The sequence below is a fragment of the Sorex fumeus genome, unplaced genomic scaffold, assembly GCF_029834395.1.
Source record: "Sorex fumeus unplaced genomic scaffold, SorFum_2.1 ptg000001l, whole genome shotgun sequence".
Taxonomy (NCBI): Eukaryota; Metazoa; Chordata; class Mammalia; order Eulipotyphla; family Soricidae; genus Sorex; species Sorex fumeus.
The window spans coordinates 6,082,317-6,105,542 of NW_026606058.1; the positions used below are offsets into that span (position 1 = coordinate 6,082,317).

General features: G+C 47.5%; 1 protein-coding gene across 1 annotated transcript in view; it reads left to right on the forward strand.

Moving 5' to 3' along the window:
- Positions 1-1,643: 1,643 nt before the first annotated feature.
- Positions 1,644-23,226, forward strand: part of WDR3 (WD repeat domain 3) — a 49,644-nt gene continuing 28,061 nt past the window's right edge. The window contains exons 1-11 of the mRNA XM_056118293.1: positions 1,644-1,901; positions 2,323-2,524; positions 5,042-5,251; positions 7,991-8,109; positions 11,288-11,366; positions 13,786-13,881; positions 14,945-15,058; positions 15,877-15,978; positions 16,593-16,690; positions 17,526-17,633; positions 18,485-18,715. Coding sequence (XP_055974268.1) covers positions 2,354-2,524; positions 5,042-5,251; positions 7,991-8,109; positions 11,288-11,366; positions 13,786-13,881; positions 14,945-15,058; positions 15,877-15,978; positions 16,593-16,690; positions 17,526-17,633; positions 18,485-18,715 — 1,328 coding nt within the window. The 5' untranslated portion in view covers positions 1,644-1,901; positions 2,323-2,353. The remainder of the gene's footprint in view (positions 1,902-2,322; positions 2,525-5,041; positions 5,252-7,990; positions 8,110-11,287; positions 11,367-13,785; positions 13,882-14,944; positions 15,059-15,876; positions 15,979-16,592; positions 16,691-17,525; positions 17,634-18,484; positions 18,716-23,226) is intronic.

A 23,226-nucleotide genomic window follows, 5' to 3' on the forward strand; every position in this document is an offset into this window, starting at 1 on the left:
CAGCGGACGGGCATCTGGGCGCACGCGAGCGCGCGGTGTCTGGGTTCTGAGGTCCCCGGGGGGCTGCGTCCGGGGCTGGCGCGTGCGGCCCTCGCGGGGTTGCGGGACGCGGAGCGCGCGGACCCCTCCGGAGGGTGCTCGGGTCCCCCGGAGGGTTGCGGGGTGCAGAGTGCGCAGACCCCTCCGGAGGATGCTCGGGACGTGCGTCCCCCGGAGGGTCGCGGGACGCGGAGCGCGCAGGCCCCTCCAGAGGGTGCTCGGGTCCCCCGGAGGGTCGCGGGATGCAGAGTGCGCAGACCCCTCGGGAGGATGCTCGGGACATGCGTCCCCCCCGGAGGGTCGCAGGACGCGGAGCGCGCAGGCCCCTCCGGAGGGTGCTCGGGTCCCCCAGAGGGTCGCGGGATGCAGAGTGCGCAGACTCCTCCAGAGGATGCTCGGGACGTGCGTCCCCCCCCCCCCCCCCCCCCGGAGGGTCGCGGGATGCAGAGTGCTCAGACCCCTCCGGAGGATGCTCGGGACGTGCGTCCCCCGGAGGGTCGCGGGATGCAGAGTGCGCAGACCCCTCCGGAGGATGCTCAGGACGTGCGTCCCCCGCAGGGTTGCGGGACGCGGAGCGCGCAGACCCCTCCAGTGGATGCGCAGGACCCGGGAGGAATCCTGCTTGCCAGCCCTTAACTCAGGGTTCGGGTTCGGGTTAGGGTCTCAAGGTCCGTGATCAGTGCTCCTTTTCCCCCGAAGCGTTGATGCCCTTTGCTTTGGCGGCGGTAAGTAAAGGATACGGAGTTAGTACTCAGCCCTCTCCAAAAGGCCCTGAGGTCGCTACCTGAAACACTGAGGAGCGGGTCCAAATTGTATGAAAGACGGTTTAAGTCTGGAGCCAAAGTTAGGACAGGCAAAAGGTATAAAAGGACTAATTTAGTTTAGTGATTTAAGACGAATTTGGGACTTAAACTCGATTGGATCCTGACTTGGGACTTAACTGGCTAAATGACTTGGAGCCGGCTAGTTCATAGTCTCTGTGCCTGGTTTCCTTTACTGTAGAATGAAGGTTAAAAATAACTAACCTCATTAGTTACTGTGAAGAATGTTTTAGACCCTACAATATGTTAGCTGCCTCTTCATTTGCATGGTTTACTATATTTAATTAAACCACTGTTCTGTGTGGTTTAATTAAATATAGTAAATGAATTCAAATATACCTAGCTATATGCATTCAATGATCTGTATCCATTTCCTTGAAAGCACTTTCTCCATTTTGGCTCTATATTAATTTTTTTTAACTAATGTAGTTTTTTACTACAATATTTTGGCTTTATTGGGTGTGAGGGGTGGGGTGGGGCAGAGGGCATCAGATCCGGAGATGCTCAGGGGCACCTCTTCGCTCTGCACTCAGGAATTACTCCTGGGAATGGGGGACCTTATGGGATGCTGGGGATTATGGGCCAACAGAACCCCAGAACCCCGGTTGGCCGTGCTCAAAGGCCCTACCCCCTCTACTCTATCACTCCAGCTCCTACTACAAGATTTTGAACCTGGTTTTGTCTTCGCTTCAGAAAACGATGGGAGGGATTTAGGAAGCAGAGTAAGTAGATTGGGTTAAAACCCAATTTGAATCACTCTTCTTGTTTTTTTTCTGTGCCAGGAGGAGTGGCGGTACTTATTTGGAAATCAAGACCTGCATGTGATGGAATAGTAGTTCTCAAGTTGAGAAACTGCATCAACAGTGAGCACAGCAGCAGTAGTGGGACCACTACTTGAGACCGTGTTAGTCATGGCAAATCTGGGCTCCACCTCAGACCTCCTGAATCAGTGATAGGGAGCCAAGGCAGAGGTGTTTCCAAACTGTTTTCATCAGCTCCCTTCTAAGACACAGGGTTGAACTTTGAGAACCTCTGTACAAGGTATGTACCATGAGCTCTGAAATTTTGTTTGACCCAATACTAGACCTCCATTGTCTCTACTATGGTGCCTGTCTAATTATATAATAAATGTTGCCTGATAAATATGTTCTGTCTTGGGCTCTCTTGGGCAGTGTGGAAACTGATGGTACATCAGAAATGAAAGGTTGAGCTGCAGAGATTTAGTGTGAGATAATTTAGAGGTGGACATGACAGAGTGTAAATAATTTGAAACGGGGAGATTCCACATTGAGTCAGCAATAAATGAAAAAAACAAGGATGCCCAGGTGTTTCATGCCAGGGATTTGTCTAGAGTAAATAAAGGTAGAGATGGCACAGGTTTTGCCACATTCGAAACCGTAGGTTCTTGTGAACTCAGTAGAACTCAGACTCAAAGAATACTGAGTGTTCTTTGTCCGTGCAGTTGCCTCAGCTTGGAGATCAGACGGTGCGACATGGGGCTCACCAAGCAGTACCTCCGCTACGTTGCTAGTGCAGTGTTTGGCCTTATTGGCAGCCACAAAGGCAATATTGTCTTCGTGACACTCCGTGGTGAAAAGGGGCGCTACGTGGCGGTGCCTGCCTGCGAGCATGTTTTCATCTGGGACTTACGGAAAGGGGAAAAGGTAAGCCTGAAGTCAGCGAAGTTGGAGTTGGTGACGGGTGTTTAAGGATGAAGAGGCAGAAGCGGGAGCACCCTGATGGATTAGGCACAGGTAGTACTTTTGTGGGTCTTTAGATCACTTCACTTGATCACTTGATTACCCGTTATTCATCGATTTACTCGAGCGGGTGTCAGTAACGTCTCCATTCATCCCGGTCGCGTGCTAGCGTAGCCCAGTGGCATCTGTTCGTTCTAGGAACATGCAGAGCCTCAAACCGATCATTCAGGGTCTTGACGAAGAAGTCTGACCATCTTGTAGGTGGGCGTCCATGCGATCTTTTGACGTCCCGTGGAATCCAATCAGTAATAACTCTAGTCCAGCAGTTGTCTGTAAACCTCATTACGTGTCCAGCCCATCTGATTTTTGATGGCTTGGCAAATGAGACAGCGTCCCTGATTCTTGACCTTCAACGGAGGTCAGAATTCCGGATTCTCTCTGTCATTTGAGTGAATCGTGATATTCCAAGCATAGCTCTTTCGATTCCTCTTTGGGAGACCCGAATAGCGTCTTCAGATGAGAAATATTTTTTTCCTTTGAGTCTAACGGTCAGGTTCTGTTGTGCTGTTTCTACAGTAAATCCTGAAAATCACAGCCGCATAGCTATTTACCTTCGAGGTATTTTTTTTTTTTTTGGTCTTTGTTTATTTTAGAGAAGCAAGGTCGTTTTTATTGAAACTTTTTCTAGAAAGATGTGAGGGGAGAGACAGGAAGGTATGTGTTCAGGAGTGAACACAAGCTTCTCGAGTGGAAACAGGCAAGCAAAGGAACATTAAGACAAGTAAGCGAGATGCGTGTTCTTGAGAGAATACGGGCATAAAGAGCCAGCCTGTTTTGGTATTTGTACCAGTTATTCTTCTTGATAGATTTGCTTTTCTTTGCTTTATTAGTTCTGATTTTTTTTTTTGTTTTTTCAAATAGGTCAATTTAAATAAGTGCCTTCACAACCAGTATGGAATATTAGGTATTTTGGGCTAGAGAGATAGTACAGAGGTTAAGGTGTTTGTCTGCATGCAGCTAACCCCAGTTCCATTCTCTGAACCGTATATGATTCCCCCAAACAATGCCTGGTTGAACACAGAGCCAGGAGTGAGCCCTGAGTTCTGCCATGTATGACCACCAAACAAAAACTAATTTTAGTACTTGGTGATTCGTTGCATCCATCCCTTAGCCTATCCACTTCTGCCAAATCAAATAAGAAGCCTTTTGATGTTGTTAACACCCTTTGTGATTCCCAAGAGGTTAGTCCTTTGCCACTTATAGCCAGTCAGGGTCTCTGGGGTTATAAACCAATAGCAGCACTTTGATGCATGTGAGTCCATCTCTATAAGATGGGCTCAGTTATAGCAAGAAGGTATTTCTCTTCTCGAAAACCATTTGATATTAACATACGATAAATAATTAGTGGTTATTTCCATTGTTTGGAGGAATTTTTTATGTTTTAACTTAGTGTAGAACTTAGGGGAAAATAATTTTAACTTTGTGTGAATATTTTCTTCCCCAGTTGTAGCACTGTAGCACTGTCCTCTTGTTGTTCATCGATTTGAGCAGGCAAAAGTAACGTTTCCATTGTGAGACTTGTTGTTACTGTTTTTGGCATATGGAATACACAACGGGGAGCTTGCCAGGCTCTGCCGTGTGGGCGGGAATACTCGCGGTAGCTTGCTGGACTCTCCGAGAGGGATTGGAGGAATCGAACCCAGGTCGGCCGCATGCAAGGCAAACGCCCTACCCGCTGTGCTATCGCTCCAGCCCTGCCCAATTGTACAAGTAATATATATATATATTTTTGGCTTTTGGCTCACACCCAGCAGTGCTCAGTAATTACTCCTGGCTCTGCTCTCACGAATTACTCCTGGCAGTGCTCAGGGGACCACATGGGATGCCAGGGTTCGAACCCAGGTATGCCACATGCAAGGCAGATGTACTATCATTCCAACCCCAATGATTTCTTTTTGTTGTTGTTGTTATAGAGATTTATTTGAATACAGACATTTATTTTCTTACAATTGTAACTACTTTTCCACCAGAATAGAAAAACCGAGTAATCTTGATAGAGATTCTATGTTCCTGTAAGTCTAAAATATTTCTTAGCTGCCCTCTTGCTAAAAAGATTTCTGAGGTGTGATTGGGATGGTAAAGTTTAAAAGCTGAGGTAAAACGATTTTGGGGGGCTCTGATTTATGTTTTATGAGATCATTTTATTTTTTTCAAACCAAATTATTAGCCACTGCTTAAGAGCATCAGTGGTATATAACGTTTGTCTGTATCCTCTTAATGCCTAGTCACAAAGCTGAGTCCAGGGCAGGCACCCGACCCCAATAATTTCTATATTAAAGGACTTAAGATGGATTATGGAATTTAATTTTTCCTCGGTAGAGTGATTTGAAATTATTGGTGTTTTTAATTTTCTGTGCCTGGCTTCTCCCGTGATGACATACTCAGCTCCTCACCTTCACTTCTTGACTCTTACGATTTCAGATCCTCATTCTTCAGGGGCTTAAACAAGAAGTCACTTGCCTGTGCCCGTCCCCGGATGGGCTGCACTTGGCCGTAGGTTATGAGGATGGCTCTATCCGAATCTTCAGTCTCCTGAGTGGGGAAGGAAATGTAACCTTCAATGGACACAAAGCAGCCATCACTTCTTTGAAGTATGACCAGCTGGGAGGCAGATTGGCATCTGGCTCCAAGGTGAGACTAAGAAACAGGTACTCAGACTATTACAAGCGTGAATGTTTTTTGCTCAACTTGTGGGGTGATGCAGTGATCCTCAGTGTGCAAAATTGTGTGCATGGGAGAACTAATACAAAAAGGGTGGATTGGCAAGTCTTTTGTTTTCTCCAGTATTCTCTGATAAAAGGCTCTTATGTAGACAGACAAGGTGAAGAATCGCACATCGACTGACTCTATAATGTTGGTGTGAAATTGTTGCCCAACAATATAATTAAAACTGTCTAAATATCCCAAAATGTTGGAGCTTTGGTGTTTCATATATATATATATATATATATATATATATATATATATATATACACACACACACATATATATATTGTTGTTGTTGTTCATGTTTTTCTGGAATATGGCCAGGATCTGAAAACATAAAAATTAAAATAGAAACACTAAGATTTTGAGAAACAATAATAAATGCATTATAAAGATATAAAAATACATTATAAAGCCACAGTTTCAGGTGTGTTATATTGATGTGTTATTAAGGCAACATAGATTATTACAGACAAATTAATAGCCTAGAAACAAATGCAGCACACTTCTCACTTTTTTTTTTTTCTTTTTGCTTTTTGGGTCACACTGGCATTGCACAGAGGTTACTCCTGGCTCTGCACTCAGGAATTACTCGGCAGTGCTCGGGGGACCATATGGGATGCTGGGAATTGAACCCGGGTAGGCCGCGTGCAAGGCAAACGCCCTACCCGCTGTGCTATTTCTCTGGCCCGACATTTCTAACCAGTCTGTTTTCAAGAACTCTAAAGCATGGGACATGTGCACAATAGAATGCTACTTGGCTTTAAGAGAAGGTGAAACCTTGCGATTTCCTGCCGTGTGGATGGATCTGAAGAGTGTCGTGCTGAGATGTCAGGAGAGGGACGACGCAGAATGATCTCACATGCAGGATGTGAAGGAACAGGAAGGGAATAACACATGCCCAAAGCGGCAGAAACTGAGAACAGACGTTCCGTAGGAAGCTTACTACAGGGGGACCCGAGGGCGTGACTGGGACGGGGGAGGGAGGCAGAAGCCGGTGTGTGTGTTGCTGCAGTGTTCTATGCATGCAGCCCTACACTAAGCAGTTACAATTTTGTAAAGCGTAGCTCCTAAAAGTGAAAAAATAAATTAGAGCTCTAAAGAAAAGGATGCTTTTGAATATTTAAATTTAAGATGCTTTTAAACTTAAGACACTTGTACATAGCCAAAGAGAACGAGGAAAGAGTAATATTTTTTTACGTGAAAGGGAAGGGTTAATATCCATCTACTAAGGGCGGGAGAGATAATCAAAGGGCTTCCATTCTCGTTCTGCTTGAAGGAGCTCTAGGGTGAATCCCTGCCACCACATGGTTCTAGCACCATGCCAGGAAGACCACCAGGTGGTCCTGAGCACCGCTGGGGCTCAAACCCCAAAACAAAAAATAACAGAGCCAAGGAGAGAGGTAAGGCCAGGACCAGGTGGTTCAAAAGGCGTGTATGCTTCCGGTAGTAACCACAGAGTTTGCTTACACTTTCTCCTTGGTGTTCAGAAATACAAGTCAAGATAGGTATTGAGAAATGCAGTTGTAACTGATAAACTTGGCGTTGATGTTTGAGGACCTGACAGTCTCCATAGCTAAGGTGATGGGAAAATTGGCCTTTACCTGCCTGTCCCTTAGGCCTGAAGGTTCATGCGACCTTTCTGGAGATTCCTTGACAGCATGAATCCTAGTCTTTAGAAGGAGATCTGTTTTTCAGCCCCCATAATTCTCTGTTTAGAATTTATTTTGAAGAGAGTTATATACAAAAGGAATGTTTATCTCTGTATTTGTCATAGCAGAAGATTGGACATTACTTAAGTGGCGTAAGTAATAAAGGGCTGATCTCCTTAGGGTAGATATGAACTTAAGAAAGAAGACAATGTCTGAAATACATGGAAAAAATGGGAATGTGTTAAGTGAAAAAAAGTAAGGGTGTAGCTGGAGCGATAGCACAGCGGTAGGGCGTTTGCCTTGCACGCAGCCAACATGGTCGACCCGAGTTCGATTCCTCCGCCCCTCTCGGAGAGCCCGGCAAGCTACCGAGAGTATCTCGCCCGCACGGCAGAGCCTGGCAAGCTACCCGCGACGTATTCGAGATGCCAAACACAGTAACAACAAAGTCTCCAATGGAGACGTTACTGGGCCCGCTCGAGCAACTCGATGAACAACGGGAGGACAGTGGACACACAGGACAGTGTTACAAAATAATATGAATAGCACCTGCATTTTCTAGTAGAAAAATAACTTGGCATTATACATAAATTCAGCCAGAGACTCGGATAATATTTGGTTGTTGGAATTTCCTGATATTCATTCCCTCTATTTTTCTGTCTGTTCTCCAAATGTTTTGCAGGGACTAGTTGTTGCTTTTGTTTGTTCGTTTGTTTTGTTTGTTTGTTTTTGCATCACACCTGGAGATGCACAGGGCTTACTCCTGGCTCTGCATTCAGGAATTACTCCTGGCAGCGTTCCAGGGACCATATGGAATGCTGGGACTCAAACCCAGGTCGGCTGGCCGACCGCGTGCAAGGCAAACACCCTACCCACTGTGCTATCACTCCAACCCTACTTGTTGCTTTTGTAATGGGATTACTGTAATATATTTGTTTTTAAGATAAATTTTACATGGTAAAATTTTGAATTTGACCTCTTGAATATTGTTCTTTGTATTTGACCTCTTAAGGACACGGACGTTATCGTGTGGGATGTGGTCAATGAAAGTGGTCTCTACCGTCTCAAGGGACACAAAGATGCTGTCACCCAAGCGTTGTTTCTCCGGGAAAAGAATCTGCTGGTTACCAGGTAAAGAAGGAAGAGTTTCCTTTCCAGAGCTGCTCTCTGGGTCAGTTTACTGACGGGAATGTCGGCAAAGAAATCTGCTTCATGTCTGACTCGTTTCTCCTATGTATTCTCAAGCTCATGTGCTAGTGTCTTTTGGTCCCGGTTTTCCTCTCCTCTGCTTCCCCCTCTGAGATGAGAGGAACTCCCCAGAGACAGAGCATTCTGTGATTCTCTTTTTGGATCTGTCATTTTTTCCCCTGATCCCAGCTTTTCCATGTTCCTTAACCTTCGATCTAGAATGACCTCGAGTCTACTTTCTGGGCGCCCGTTGATAATGGGGAAAACAGGTTTGGCTTGCCTTTTGGAAAGGATCAAGTCTTTGTTTTGGTGGGTGATCGCACCTGGCAGTGCTTGGGAGTTACTCCCTGCATGGTGCTTAGAGATCAGACCCAAGGACTCCCGCAGGTAAAGCCAGTGCTCCGGTCCTTCGATCCCTCTGCCGGCCCCAGTGCTGTCCTCCCTAAAGAAGGTTTGAGAGCTGCAGGTTTGTCCCATAGTGACTCGAGCTGGTGAGACTGAGATGCTGTGAAGGACTCGGCTGCTGTTCCATCTGTGGCTTTGCCCGTGTGGGAGTGAACTGGGCGGTCTTGGTTCTCATCCACAGATGCTGTGTGTGCGTGGCTGCTAAAATAGACAGGCTTGAACTTCAGTGTGTCTGATGAAGTCATGAAATTTACATACCAATGGTACAACATGGAAAGTATCATGCTAAGGAAAATGAGTCAGAAAGAGAGGGATAGACATAGAAAGATTGCATTCATCTGGGAGATATAAAGTAACAAAATAGGAGATTAATACCCAAGAATAGCCGAGATCAGCACCAGGAGGATTACTCCATAGCTTAGAAGCCAACCGGGCATTCTAGGGGAAAGGGCAGCTCAGATAGAGAAGGGAACACCAAATAAAGGGTGTTTGGAGGATCCTCCCAGGAGGGGAGATGCATGTCGAAAGTGGACTATGGACTGAACATGTTTGCCACTCAATGCCTCTTTTGCAGACCACAACACCCAAAAGGAGAGAGAGAACACAGGGGATTGCCCTGCCACAGAGGCGGGGGCGGGATGGGGGGCTGGGGGTGGGGGGGATATTATCCATGGTGGTGGAAAATGGGCACTGGTGGAGGGATGGGTATCTGATCATTGTATAATCGAAACCCAAGCACAAAAAAATTGTAAATCTACAACTGTACCTCATGGTGTTTCACTAATAATAATAAAAAAAAAAAAACAGTGACTGGGAGGTGACAGGGGGACCTGCTTAGGATTCCAGCCCAGAGAGAACCCTGAACAGTGTAAGTTTAGAAAACCGAGATCATCTAGAGAGAATGGGATGAGGAAACAGGAGTAGACACAGCTCAAGTGAAATGTGGTTAAAATGATTCAGGCAGTGGGGCATAAATTCAGGTTTGCAGCACAGAGATGGATTGAAAGGAGCTGGACACAGAAATTGAGCAGAGACACATTTGCAGGACACAGACTGGCTGGACTGGGAGACAGAGCAGTCTGGAACAGGCTGGAACAGGCTGGGTTGTGGGTGTGGTCTGAGGAAGTTTGAGCCTCTGATGGCGGCAGTGGTGGTGGGTCACATTCAGTGTTCTTTTCTGCTTGCTGGTTCATTTGTTTTGGGGTCACACCCAGGGACGCTCAGGGGTTACTCGTGAAGGAGACAATGTTATGAGGCTTCATGGTGGGATTATATAAGACAGACTTTATAGATATTGCCAAGGAAGGAGGTTGTGCTAGATTTAAATAAGAGAAGAATCCAGGGCTCTGCACTCAGGGATGACTCCTGGCAGGCCCAGGGGACCATATGGTACGTCAGGGATCAAACCCTGGTCAACCGCTTGCCAGGCAAACGCCCTCCCCACTGCACTATCTGTCTCGCCCCCATTGCCGTGTTCTTTTCCACCCTGAATTCAGTCGGAAATTACTCTGGTGCTTACAGGTGAAACATCTTATATTCCCCCTAAGAATAGCCTTCTGGAGCACCACAAGTCTTTTTCTTTCCCTTTTCAGTTCTGTTGAGGCGCCATTGGCTTTCACGCATGCCGTGTTCCAACACCCCCACAACAGACTGTCCACTTCCCTCTCCCAAGGGCTCCGATGATGTGAACAGCAGGGAAGGCTTTTACTTTGCATGAGGCTGACCCAGGTTCAGCCCCCGCATCCCGTATGGTTTCCTGAGCATCTGGAGTGACTCCAGAGTGCAGAGTCAGGAGTAAGTCCTGCCAGCTGTGGTGCATAAAAAAATAAATAAAAATAAAAGAAGAGGTAGAATCGTCCTGCAAGGTATTGCTTTACACCAGTGTCACCCAAAGTAGGAGTTACTGTCCTCTGTCTCCAAGGGGGGCAGTGTGGCCTGGAGTGCACTGGGAGGAGGGCTTTCTGTTCCCGTAAAGAAGGTAGGATTGGGGAGGAGGGCACTGGACGTTAGGGGACAGCACACCAAGGAAGTGTGGAGACTGTCTTGTATGTTGCCTGCCCACCCGCCTTTTTTCTTTCCCTTTGCTGCTGTTGGGACTTCAGTCCTTGGTCGCAGAGCTCACTGAGGGGAGCACACTTGTGGGCCTTCAACACGCTTGGTTGTGGCTGCAAGGATCCCTGTGGCAGTACCACTGGGCCGGGATGGCGCCTGGCCTATGGGACAGTGCAGGGGATCAAACATGTGACTTCATACTTGCAGGTCAAACCCGCTGTCCCCAGCCACGTCCTAAAGATGACATTTGTCTCCCAAAGGCAGCTGGTGAATCCTGGATTTTCCTGAAGACGCACTGAATGAGTCTTCCTAGGAGACTTTTTAATTATATTAAAGTCCCGTGGTTGTCAGAGTTAGTCATAGTTGCGTTTTAGACGTAGTGTTCCAGCACCAATCCCACCACAGGCGTCAACTCCCCCCGCCATCGATGTCCCCTGTTCACTCCCACCTCCCCTGGCCTGCCATCTTTTTGAATGATTTCAGTGTTACTGACTCTGACTTGGGCATCTGGCTGTACCGGCCCTTTATCCCACCGCCGGATCCAATCCCCTTGACCCCTGCCCCCTGTTCCTTCCCATCTGCCTCTTCCCTCTAGATTTCTTTCCTCCTCTGGCCTCCTCTCTGTCCCTAATGAGATTTCTTTTTCCTCCGCATCTTCTCGTAGTGGGAAAGACACCACGGTGAAGTGGTGGGACCTCGATACGCAGCACTGCTTCAAGACAATGGTCGACCACCGAACTGAGGTACGCGGAGGGTGATGACCCAGGGAGACAGTCTGAGGCAACGGGCCAGGAGGTCCTTCCATCAGCTCTGGGGTGGCTCTTGGTTCCTGCTGCTCAGGTCAGTCCTGAGCTGCCCTGAGAGAGGGACAGTCAGTGTGGGGGGAGGGGTGGCCATTGGGCACCGGTACACGGCTCTGGCAGTGAGGGAAAATCGACTTTGGATGAGTTTGACCCCTGCAGAATGAGCCAGATGTGAGTTTCCTCATTGGGTAATAAGCTTCTGCCATCACAATTGTAGGAAAGTTTGACAATGCGGCCTTCATGGCGCTTTCCCAGAGACACGTGACCTGCAAGCTGTGGCTACTCTGCTAGTTCCCTGATTCATTTCAGATCACTTCACTTAATCACTTAATCCCCGTTATTCATCGATTTACTCGAGCGGGTGCCAGTAACGTCTCCATTCATCCCGGTTGCGTGCTAGCATAGCCCAATGGCGTCTGTTCGTTCTAGGAACATGCAGAGCCTCAAACCGATCATTCAGGGTCTTGACGAAGAAGTCTGACCATCTTGTAGGTGGGCGTCCACGCGATCTTTTGACGTCCCGTGGAATCCAATCAGTAATGACGCTAGTCCAGCGGTAGTAATGGCTCTAGTCTAGTCAGATCAGGAAGGATTTTCTAAATCTTTGCACCCGCTTGCGGGCTCTGTCTGTGCCAGGCTTTGCAGACGTACCTGGAGACAAAAGGGAAGGCCAGGCAGAGCACTCGATTGTTGGCTTAGATCACTGTTATTTTCGTTGTTTAGTTCTTGAATCTCTGCAGCTAAAAATTAGGCAGGGGATGTTGCCAGAGCTCCTCTTACTTGCTGGGCTCTGCAGAAAGCAAAACAGTGTGAGAATGAAGGTCTTCATCTGAGCGCTGTCTGGTTGAGATTTGTGCTGAGACGTTATCTCAGTTCTGTTTTGTGGGGCCTCCCAGGCAGTGCTCAGGGAGCACGGGTGTCCTCCTGACAGTGCGCCACATTGGGCCCGGTGATGCTCAACCCAGCAGTTCCGGCAGCCTCTGGGAGTGCACCCAGGAGTGCTAGAGGCAGGAATGGGTGGGGGCGGGGGGAGGTGTTGTAAATACCAGAGCACGTATGGCTGATAGCAAAGTCAAATTCCTTTTTTTCCTAGTTTTTGAGCTGCACCTGGTGGTGCTCAGGGTTTACGCCTGGTTCTGCACGCAGGGATCAGGATCCCTCCTGATGGGGATTAGGGACCATATGGGGTGCCAGGGATCCAGTCTGGGCTGGCCACATGCAAAGCAAGCACCCTGCCTGCCATCCTGTCTGGCTGTTGAAATTTCATGCACAATGAACCACCCGGTGATGTGGTTCCGCCTGGGCCCTGCCATGCTCAGAGCAAGGATGCCTGGTACAAGTGAGACAGATGTCCCTGACCCTCCCCCATTCTGAATTTAAAGATAGAAAGTGCCAGAGGAAATGCTAGTTTTCCTATAAATATATATTTTTTTCATTCATCATCCTGTTATTCGTCGATTGCCTCGAGCAGGCCCCAGTAACGTCTCTTTCATCCTAGCCCTGAGATTATATTCAAGGCTCTTTAGGAGAATGAGACCCATCATCGTTACTGGTATTTGGCATATTGGGGACGCCACGGGGAGTTTGCCAGACTCTGCCCTGTGGGCAGGCTACATTCGATAGCCTGCAAGTTTGTCCAAAGTAGGAATGAGATAATAAGATGTCATAAAAAGATGTCCTGATAAGATGTCGTTCGCGGCTGCACGGTTCCAGGAGCTGGATTTTATAGTCTCTGAGTCGTGGCCGCTGATGGGATTACATGGCGCCATATATAGGAAATGTGTATATATATATATATATATATATATATATATATATATATATAGTGTAGTTGCACCACACTTTTTTTTTTAAATAAAACTTAAACTTCTTTTGTTTTTGGTTTGGTTTTCGGACCACCCCTGGCTCTGTACTCAGGGGTCACTCCTGGTGGGGCTTGGGACCATATGGGGTGCCAGGGATCATGCCAGCTGTGAGCAAGACAAGCACCCTACCCACTGTACTATCTCTCTAGTCCCACTCAAGTGCCTTTTGTTCTTTTTTTTCTTCCCCCCAACATTAGTTTTGTTTGGGGGCCACACCTGGTGTGCTCAGGGCTTACTCCTGGAGGGGCACAGGAGACCATATGAGAGGTCGAGGATCGAATCCTGGCCAGCAGCAAGCATGCAGGGAAAGCCCCCTACCCGCCGTATCACTCTGGCCCTCCTCGAGTGCCTTTTGCAAAGGTTTCCTCTTTCTGCTCTTCTAAATTTTGATCATGCACTCTTGCAGATGTAGGATTCTGGGATATCAGGTACTTTTGGGACATTCTGAAAGCACTTTTGGCCATATTGTCTTAATCCTTTTAATATCTTTGTAGGTGTGGGGATTGGTTCTGGTGTCTCAAGAAAAGCGACTCATCACGGGTTCTTCTGACAGTGAGCTGCGGGCCTGGGACATACGCTATCTGGAGGAGGTAACGGCCTTCCCGACTGGGGCCGATGCATGTTTCAGTAGCTGTCGGGGCTCGTTGGAGTTCAGGTGTCATCGGGTTCTAGAAATTCTGCTGACCTAGCTGGCTCATGTGGGCACACGATTCAGAGCCATCCGTCTTCACTGGGGCATTGCCCTTGTTTGTTTGAACTGGGGAGAATCACTGTAGACTTACGGGTCTGGTCCCCCTAATTAAATTTGCTGTTTGTGGACCTCTCAAGTTGCTGAACTTTTTTGGGGTGTCCTTGGATGGATTTTATAATATCTGTGATCCTTTCCTGCAAACAAGAATTTGTATGGAGTGTTTGTGTGTTTGTAAGTCATATATTCTGACACAAATCTTTCCAGATTTGAAAGGCTTCCTGTGGGGAGACTCTGGGCCTTTGAGTCGACTGGAGAGCGGGGTGTGGCGGGCCACCAGGTCCATAGTTTGGTGGTTTCTACATTAGCAGATGAGGGTTGTCTTTATTTAAGGAGAAAACGTCACCCCTCGTGCAGTGCCTTTTTCATTACTAATGATGATTTGAATCTCCCTCTGAAGTGTGATAAACTTTTTTACAAAGTTTTTGCAAAGTTAGAGAAGAGTTGGTCATCATTTTCTCATTTTGTTACTACACAGTATTTCAGATATCATTGTAAATTACTATTTTTTGTGTGGGGGGTTATTTACAGGGGGTCGTGGGGGCATGCCCACCTTCCTCGGGAGTTACTCCTGGTTCTGTGCTCAGGGATCACTCCTGTTAGGGCTCAGGGATTCTGGGAATTGAACCCAGGCTGGCTGCAAGCAAGGCAATTGTACCTGCTGTGCAATTGCTCTGGCCCCAAAATATCAAAGAAAATTGCTGAATGCAGTGCAGTGAGTGATGATTGGTTTGTGTTTTCTCGTCTCTTTGTAATACTCTTTTCATACATTCCTATCTTGCAGCGATGTAACCAGTCCCTAATTGGAAATGATTAGTGGCAATAAGTTGTTTCTAAGCTTTTAGAGTGGAATCATCTGGAACATGTGTTAACACTTTGATTTTTTTCTTCTTGTTATGAAACAGGTTGAGGTTCCTGAAGAACCAGAGCTCAAGAGGGCCAGAGCGTCTTCACCCGGGGAACAAGACCTCCATGAGACCCACGATGTGTCCCTTGAGGCGGATGAATCTCCAGAGGATGTAATTCATTTCTAATTGAATTAATTCATTTATTTTGAATTACTTGCGTCGTGGTGACTACTCCTGAGTGGGTGCTGTGGTAGGGACAGTCATGCAGCACCAGGGACCGGCCCGCAGGCCTCCTGCATGCACCCCCGTGCAGTCCAGCGCTCCCTCCAGCCCTCATTATTCATTCCTGTGTCATAGTTTCAATTGAGTTTAGCGATGGGGAAAATGAGAATTACAGGGTGTTTTTGAGTGTGCAACCCTCATTGTCATTTTGTTTGTAACCATAGTTCCAGCGAATCATCTTTTCAGAGGCGCTGCAGAAATCACATTTCACTCTGCTTCCTTTCTTATTTTTTTACAGTTACAAAGCTTTTTTGTTTGAGTTTCAGTCATACCCACCAGTGCACATTTTCCACCACCAATGTCCCCAGTATTCCCCCTCCCATCCCAACCCTCCCCCTGCCTCTATGGCAGACAGTTTCCCCATACTCTCTCTCTACTTTGGGACATTATGGTTTGCAGTATAGATAACTGAGAGGCTATCATGCTTGGTCCTTTATCTATTTTCAGCACACATCTCCCATCCCGAACAATCCCTCCAACCATCCTTGTCTTACTGATCCCTTCTCTGTTCCAGCTGCCTCCTCCAGCTCGTGAGGCAGGCTTCCAACTATGGGGCAATATTCCTGGCCTTTATGTCTACTATCCTTGGGTGTCAGTCTCATTATGTTACCCTGTATTCCACAAATGATTGCAGTCATTCTACTGTCTGTCCCTCTCTTTTTGGCTCACTTCACTTAGCATGATACTTCACTCTGGTTCTTTTGTAGCGCATCCTTACCTGCAGAAAAGCTGGGTCCCTAATGCGGGAAGGAAGGGACAGAGTCGTGAACCTCGCTGTAGACAGAGCAGGCAAGATTCTGGCTTGTCATGTGAGTACCAGACTTGGGAGAAGAATGACAAACGTCAGGTGGTTCCTTTCAGAAATTCTTGCCGTATTCAACGTAGAGATGGATTTTTCTTTGCGGGTAGGGCGTTTACCTTGCACGTGGCTGACCCAGGTTCGATTCCTCCATCCCTCTCGGAGAGCCCGGCAAGCTACCGAGAGTATCCTGCCCACATGGCAGAGCCTGGCAAGCTCCCCGTGGTGTATTCGATATGCCAAAAACAGTAACAAGTCTCACAATGGAGACGTTACTGGTGCCCGCTCGAGCAAATCAGTGAACAACTGGAGGACAGTGCTACAGTGCTATGTTAGAGCAACAGTACAATGACCACTACTACGGTTAGCACTCATTTATTAAATGCTGTTTTTCTAAGCAATGTAAAGGCACATTTTATGTTTTTATCTAAAAACTCATTTTGCTTAGTCTTCAAAATACTGCTCTGACTGTGAAGTGGTAAGAACACAGACCAGTGAGATTAAAGTTGTCCACGATAGTACAGCTGGTAAGGGGAGGAAAAGGAACACGGATTTGTCCTGAGAATGAGTTCTACTTATAGCGAACTGACAGTCTTGGATTCACATCAGTCTTTGCCTTCCTAGGGAACAGATTCTGTGCTAGAAGTGTTTTCTATCCTTTCCAAAGAGGAAATTCAGAAGAAAATGGAAAAGAAGAGGAAGAAAGCTAAAAAGAAAGCAAAGTATGTTTTTTAAATACTTATTAATAAGTATTGTGGTGTGGGCAGCATTATTACTAATCAGAAACTGGCGTCTTTAAGGTTAATAAATGCTCTATTAACACTTATTATTAAGAATAGAGAAGATTTTGTACCATTAGACGAAGCTTTAAGTTCCTTTCTTGAGAATGGCTTCCTGACTGGCATTTTCCTGCATCCTGTCTTAGCCACACATAGCTAAAAAGACTGTACGGAGATTTCTAGAAATAGCTTCAGTACCATTGAATTCTCAGACCAGCAATGTGACTCACAACCTCAGCTGTGCAGGAGGAAGCTGGGATGCCCAGTGTCCGTGTCAGACTATGAAAACTGCCTCGACTGTTTATGTGACTAAGGTTGGCCTTGAAAAAGATCATTAGAAATCACAGAAACCCATTTCGCAGTCACTGAAATGCACTGTCTCGAAGCAGTAATTTACCTTCTAACTTGGCAAATCTTTTGAAATCTAATCTGCTTTACCCGATACGGCTGTTTAGTAAGTGCTGGATTTTCTAAAAATGTTTACTGGAAACACTTCAGTGTAATATTGTGAATTACTAAAACTTATCCCAGAAGTATGATGGGCTACTTCTTGAAGTTTCTGCTTGGTGTTATTCATTATCTGTGAATCTGCTGTTAGCCAAACATTTCCACCTGGACACTGTATTTTAATTCTCATGGCTGTACTGTGTGATAAGTGATTTTTCCAGGATCACTCAGCTTGTTGTCCTTAGAGCCAGAACTTGGACACTCAGATGACAGTAAGACTTTTTCTAGAATGTAACTATGTTGTACCTTCTCCTCACTCCCCACCCCCAAGATTAAATTCTGACAAAGGGGAAGAGGAAGATCTTGAAGTCACTGTTGAAATGACATTGCAAGATGAAATCCAACGGTTGACCAATATCAGAACTTCTGCCAAAATCAAGTGAGTACAAAGGAGTAACTCAGGTACCTCAGAGAAAGCTTGGAAGTAGTGAAATGCCAAGCTACAAAGTTATGTTGACCTGTGATATTTATAATCAGTCTTTATGGATTTGGGACTAGGATCGGTGGTCTTTGGGGCGGTACGTGGTGGTACTTGGGAGATCATATATCATGCCCGGGGTTGAACCAGGGTCAGCTATATGCAGGGCAATCGCCCTACCCACTGTGCTATCTCACCAGCCCCATCTTTCTGGCGTATATATCCGGAGTAGGATGGCGGGGTTGGGGGACACCTGCTTGTCACCAAGACTTACTCTTCTCACAATGCTCCCACATACTTAGCTCTTTTTTATTATCTACTGTTTCTGGGGTAAGATTGGGCTGCTGCTGCTTTAAAAACAAACCAGCCAACCAAAAAAAAAAAACACCCTATGCTTCATGCTCATAAAGGATTTGAAGGATTTGGTTAACTTATGAAAATGTCAAAACTTATTTCTTTGACTTAAATGCCTTTGATTTAAGTACCAGATTTCTTTGATTTGTTTAAAAGCCCGCACGGCAGAGCCTGGCAAGCTACCCGTGACGTATTCGATATGCCAAACACAGTAACAACAAAGTCTCCAATGGAGACGTTACTGGGCCCGCTCGAGCAAATCGATGAACAACGGGAGGACCGTGATCGTGACCATGATCGTTTAAAAGCTTCTAAGCTTGATGACAAGAACTGCTCTCTTATTTGTAGCCTTCATGATAGTCGTTCAGGTGCTGTGTAGACTGAGTGTTGCGAGGCCTTTGTCCTAGAAGGAAGTTAACTCTGTGAGCTCCACACTTGTGCCTTGTTTTCTCCTGCAGATCCTTTGACTTGATCCATTCACCGCAGGGAGAGCTGAAGGCTGTCTTCTTGCTGCAGAACAACCTGGTGGAATTGTATTCACTGAACCCGTCGGCGCCCGCTCCTCAGCCCATCAGGACCAGCAGAATCACCATCGGGGGCCACCGCAGCGACGTCCGGACCCTGTCGTTCAGTTCGGACAATATCGCTGTCCTCTCCGCCTCGGCCGAGTCTGCGAAGATATGGAACAGGTCTGTAGGGAGAAGGGGCTTCCAGAGCTGTGGGCTTGAGGTACGGACATGGGTGTGGTTGGTCGTTTATGTAGATAAATAGATGATCTCAGGTCTCCCATCCAGCTTCCCTACCATCCTTTATCAAGGCAGCTCTTGTCCTTTCTTGGATGAACTGTGTGTTCTTAACCCCGCGGCCCCTAAGCTTTCTTTGACACTGGCCTTGTACTAATGACTCTTCTCTTTCAAACTTCCTTGGACTTCCATCACTTCTACTTCCTCTGCTGTTTTTTTTTTCTCTTCAGCCTTCACTGGCTCCTTCCTGTCTTTCTGATGCTTGAATTCTGTGTCTGGCCACTTGGAACCTTTTCTTGCTTTTTGTGAGGTTTATCTCTCTGCTACGGACGTGAGGTCTTATGTCTGTTAACTGCATGTTTCTACCTCTAGCATTCACGTGTTGTTGAATGTGAGTTCGCAAAGTAAAACATGGGGGCTACCGCTGCTAGGTTCCGTGGCCCAAAGCCGCATCCCCACCTCCCCAGGCCTCCCCAGCAGGGAGACAGAGACAGGGAGACAGGGGACCACAGTCTGATGGTGGAAATGGCCCATTTAATGCAGAGCTGCTAGCATACTAGTAGAACATCTGAGGGGGCGGGAGGTAGGACATAGGTGTGATTGGTCATTTACATAGAGAAACATTTGGCAGAGGAAGTTCTCTTGGGGAGATCAACTCAAGAAGACACTCTGTCTCCCAGGGACAACTACATTGCTTTCATCTTTCCCTCTGGTTGTATATTATCAATAGTTGAAGTTGTTTGGATAAACGCAGTAAGAAACAAAGATCCTGGGCTGGAGAGATAGCACAGTGGGAAGGGCGTATGGCCGACCCGGGTTCGATTCCCAGCATCCCATATGGTCCACTGAGCACCGCTAGGAGTAACTCCTGGGTGCAGAGCTAGGAGTAACCCCTGTACATCACTGAGTGTGACGAAGGAAGGAAGGGAGGAAGGAAGGAAGGGAGGGAGGGAGGGAGGAAGGAAGGAAGGAAGGAAGGAAGGAAGGAAGGAAGGAAGGAAGGGAGGGAAGGAAGGGAGGGAAGGAGGGAGGGAGGGAGGGAGGGAAAGGGAAGGAAGGAAGGAAGGAAGGAAGGAAGGAAGGAAGGAAGGAGAGAAGAAGGTAGGGTGGAAGAGAAGAAGGAAGGAAGGAGGGAAGGAAGGAAGGGAGGGAGGGAGGGAAAGGAAAGGAAGGAAGGAAGGAAGGAAGGAAGGAGAGAAGGAGGTAGGGTGGAAGAGAGGAAGGAAGGAGGGGAGGAAGGAAGGGAGGGAGGGAAAGGAAAGGGAAGGAAGGAAGGAAGGAAGGAAGGAAGGAGAGAAGGAGGTAGGGTGGAAGAGAGGAAGGAGGGAAGGAAGGAAGGAAGGAAGGAAGGAAGGAAGGAAGGAAGGAAGGAGAGAAGGAGGTAGGGTGGAAGAGAGGAAAGAAGGAGGGAGGGAAGGAAGGAGGGAGGGAGGGAGGAAGGAAGGAAGGAAGGAAGGAAGGAAGGAAGGAAGGAAGGAAGGATGGATCCCAACACTTGGTTCTCTGGACTTTGAGAGCAAGCAAGGCTTTTCCCTTAAATCCCAGACTAAGCCCTCAGATCAGTTCCACTTGTCCTTCCCCATGGGGGTCTTGTCTCTTAAGTCATAACAGCTTGTGTCAAGACCATGCATTTATGCATGTCCCATTTCGATTGCAGGGTAGCTTTGCCCTGGGTCTAACCCAGTCCCACAGAGAGACCTCACTTTTCGGGTGTAGAAACTACAGCAACTGAAGCCTGAGTCAAGTAATTATGACCAAGTAATTATGCCCAGGAGCAGATAGAGTTCGGAGTCACTCAGCTCCCAAATATTAGGAGCATAGCATTAATGGTCTTTCTGTGTTTTTAAACGAAGAACATTGCTCTATGGTAAAACATAAAAGGTGATAGGGGAAATGGAAAAACAGGTACAAATGCTAAGTTCAGATCTACCAGAAAGTTTTGGCTTATAAGTAATGAAGACTGACTTGGGGAACTGTGACAACGAGAGGTCAAACACAAAGGAAAGGTTAAAGACAAGCTTCAAATTAAGGATGTTAGCAAGGGCACGATAAGCTTCTCCGTAGGAGGAAAAGGGGCAGTTTGCAGATGAAGCCTAAAACACTTTGGGTTAATACCCAACAGCTGAGCACCAGTCTCCTCTCTCTCTCTCTCTATTCTTTCTTTTTATTTCTCTTTAGGTGTCTAATGGGCATCTCAAATTTTCAAAAGGCTAAAAACCCATCTCCTCTCTAACCTCCTCCCCGGCTCTTCCTCCCAACTTTTCCAGCCTGGCACATCCGTAGTTCCTCAGACCTATCTCGGTGCAGCTCCGCGAAGCCCACCATGCATCTCCTATTGTTTGTCTCATCCTTTAGGAAATGCTCAGTTCCCCCTTTAGGACTGGGTGAGACTCAAGACACATCTTAGACCTGTTGCTGCCCAGGACTGCGCTCGCTCCCTCCAGGACACTGCTGTGCGTCCTCACGGCTCTTCCCCGCCTTCCTGTCCTGGCCCCGGGACTGCCCACGCGGGGACCCGCCTGTCACCTCCCCTCTGGAGGGTTGCCAGGCTTCCCGATATTCTCCCTGCTCTCGTGTCCCTGTATCCCTGCACGCCAGTGGTTTTCTAGCTGCCAGTTCACAGGGGTTAAAAAGGTTGAAAACTGTTGCCAGGGTCACTTCCAGTAGAGTGAACTGCAGCTCACTGGAATCGACAGCCAGAGTCCCGGGGCAGGAGGGAGATCCAGGGGCCGGGGCTGCGGGCGTGCCTCCTTCCAGAACTCAGTGCCGGCCCCACCATGGTACGCTCTCCCGAGCAGCTCCCTCCGGGTGGGGGCCTGGTGCCGGGTGTGATGTCCCACCAGGAGTTGGGCCACGGGGGCCCAGAAATCATGAGGAGTATCCCCTGGGCCCCTGAGCACTTCTCGGGAGCACTTCTCGGGAGGTATCCCCTCCCCCACCCCACATCCCTGAAAGGGCCAAAGGTCTTACAGATCTTGTTTCTTAACGACCTTATGCCTCAGTGCAGCTCCCCGGCCTTTTGCTGTTCCTCACACACGACAGGAGCATGGCTCTGTGCTCCATGTTCTTGATGCCTCGAACCCTCTACCTCTTTTTAAAAAGAAAGGAGGGTGGAGGTGGTTCGGGTCATTCCTGAACGTGTTCGGGGCTTACTCCTGGCTCTGTGCTCAGGGATCATTCCTCTCAGGGCAGGGGGTGAGCTGCACATCCAGTGCCTGGGAATCGGACTGGGCTCTGCTGTGTGCAGGACAGCCTCTCGCCCCTGTAGCTGTGTCTAGCGACTCTGTCCCCCTTCCTCTGCAGACACTCTCCCTCTCCTAAGAAATGACAAAATGCTGTTCTCTATCCACCTCGCTCTCGTCGTCCTGGACTGTGGTTCTCCAAAGCACTGAGCACCAGATACATCAGTGATTTTTGCGTTTTATTCCCCAAGGACATGACAACTTACAAGACTTGAGGCCCTTTTCGTTGAATTCAGTGTTGTGTCTTTATTACCTAGAGTTCCGTAAATGTCGATGGAATGAAACGGTATGTTTCATTCAACCAGGGAAATGAAAGTTTAGAGATTTGTTAAGAGTGCTGATTTAACTTGGAGTCCTGTGAACTCGCTTCTCAGTAGTGGCAGATCAAGTTCTGGCAAGCTCAGCAAATGGTTTGCCATGCCTTGCTTTCTGTGATGTCTTTTTTTTTTTTTTTTTTTGAGTTTAAAAAGTACCTATGATTACAGATAAAGCAAAGTTAAGTGCCTTTTCTCTGTTCCCCCTTGATTGATTACAAGTGGATCTGAATCAAGGGTTATTCGGATATTAATCTTCTTTTAACATTTTTTTTTTGCGATTTTTATACATTTATTTTCATAAGGTAGTTCACAATAGTTCATTACAAATAATATTCAAACACCCACCCAGCCAGCGAGCACCTTCCCGGCACAACAAGCGGGAAGGGTGTGAAGGTTGTTGCATTTCATCCTGGGGCCGTTTAAGCCCGTATATAAGAGAATACAAGCAAGTATGTTAAAACCAAACACATGTGTGCTGCTTCAGGTACATCAGTGGGCTAGACTATAAGTGGTCGCACAGCCGTGAATAGGAAATACTGCATCTCTCTCTTCCAGGAGCTTTGTTTTATAGTCTCTGGGTCTTGGCCGTTGATGGCATTTCATAGCACCAGGGGGCAGTTTGTGGGTGTGGCTGCCAAGCTACTGGAAAACTGGGGATCCGGGTCGAGGAGGCCCCAGTCCCAATCCAAGCAGGCTTGGAGATCTCAGCCCCGGGTCCGCATACCTGGGTTCTTCTGCTGGTTCCTTCATGCGTGAGGCTCCTCCGAGCACGTGGAGAGTGGCCTTGAACATGGCTGAGGCTGGCTTCTGGAGGTTTTCAGCTACTGGGGTTCTGCTCAATGAACAACGGGAGGACAGTGACAGTGACAGTGGGGTTCTGCTCAACCTGCCCCTGTCT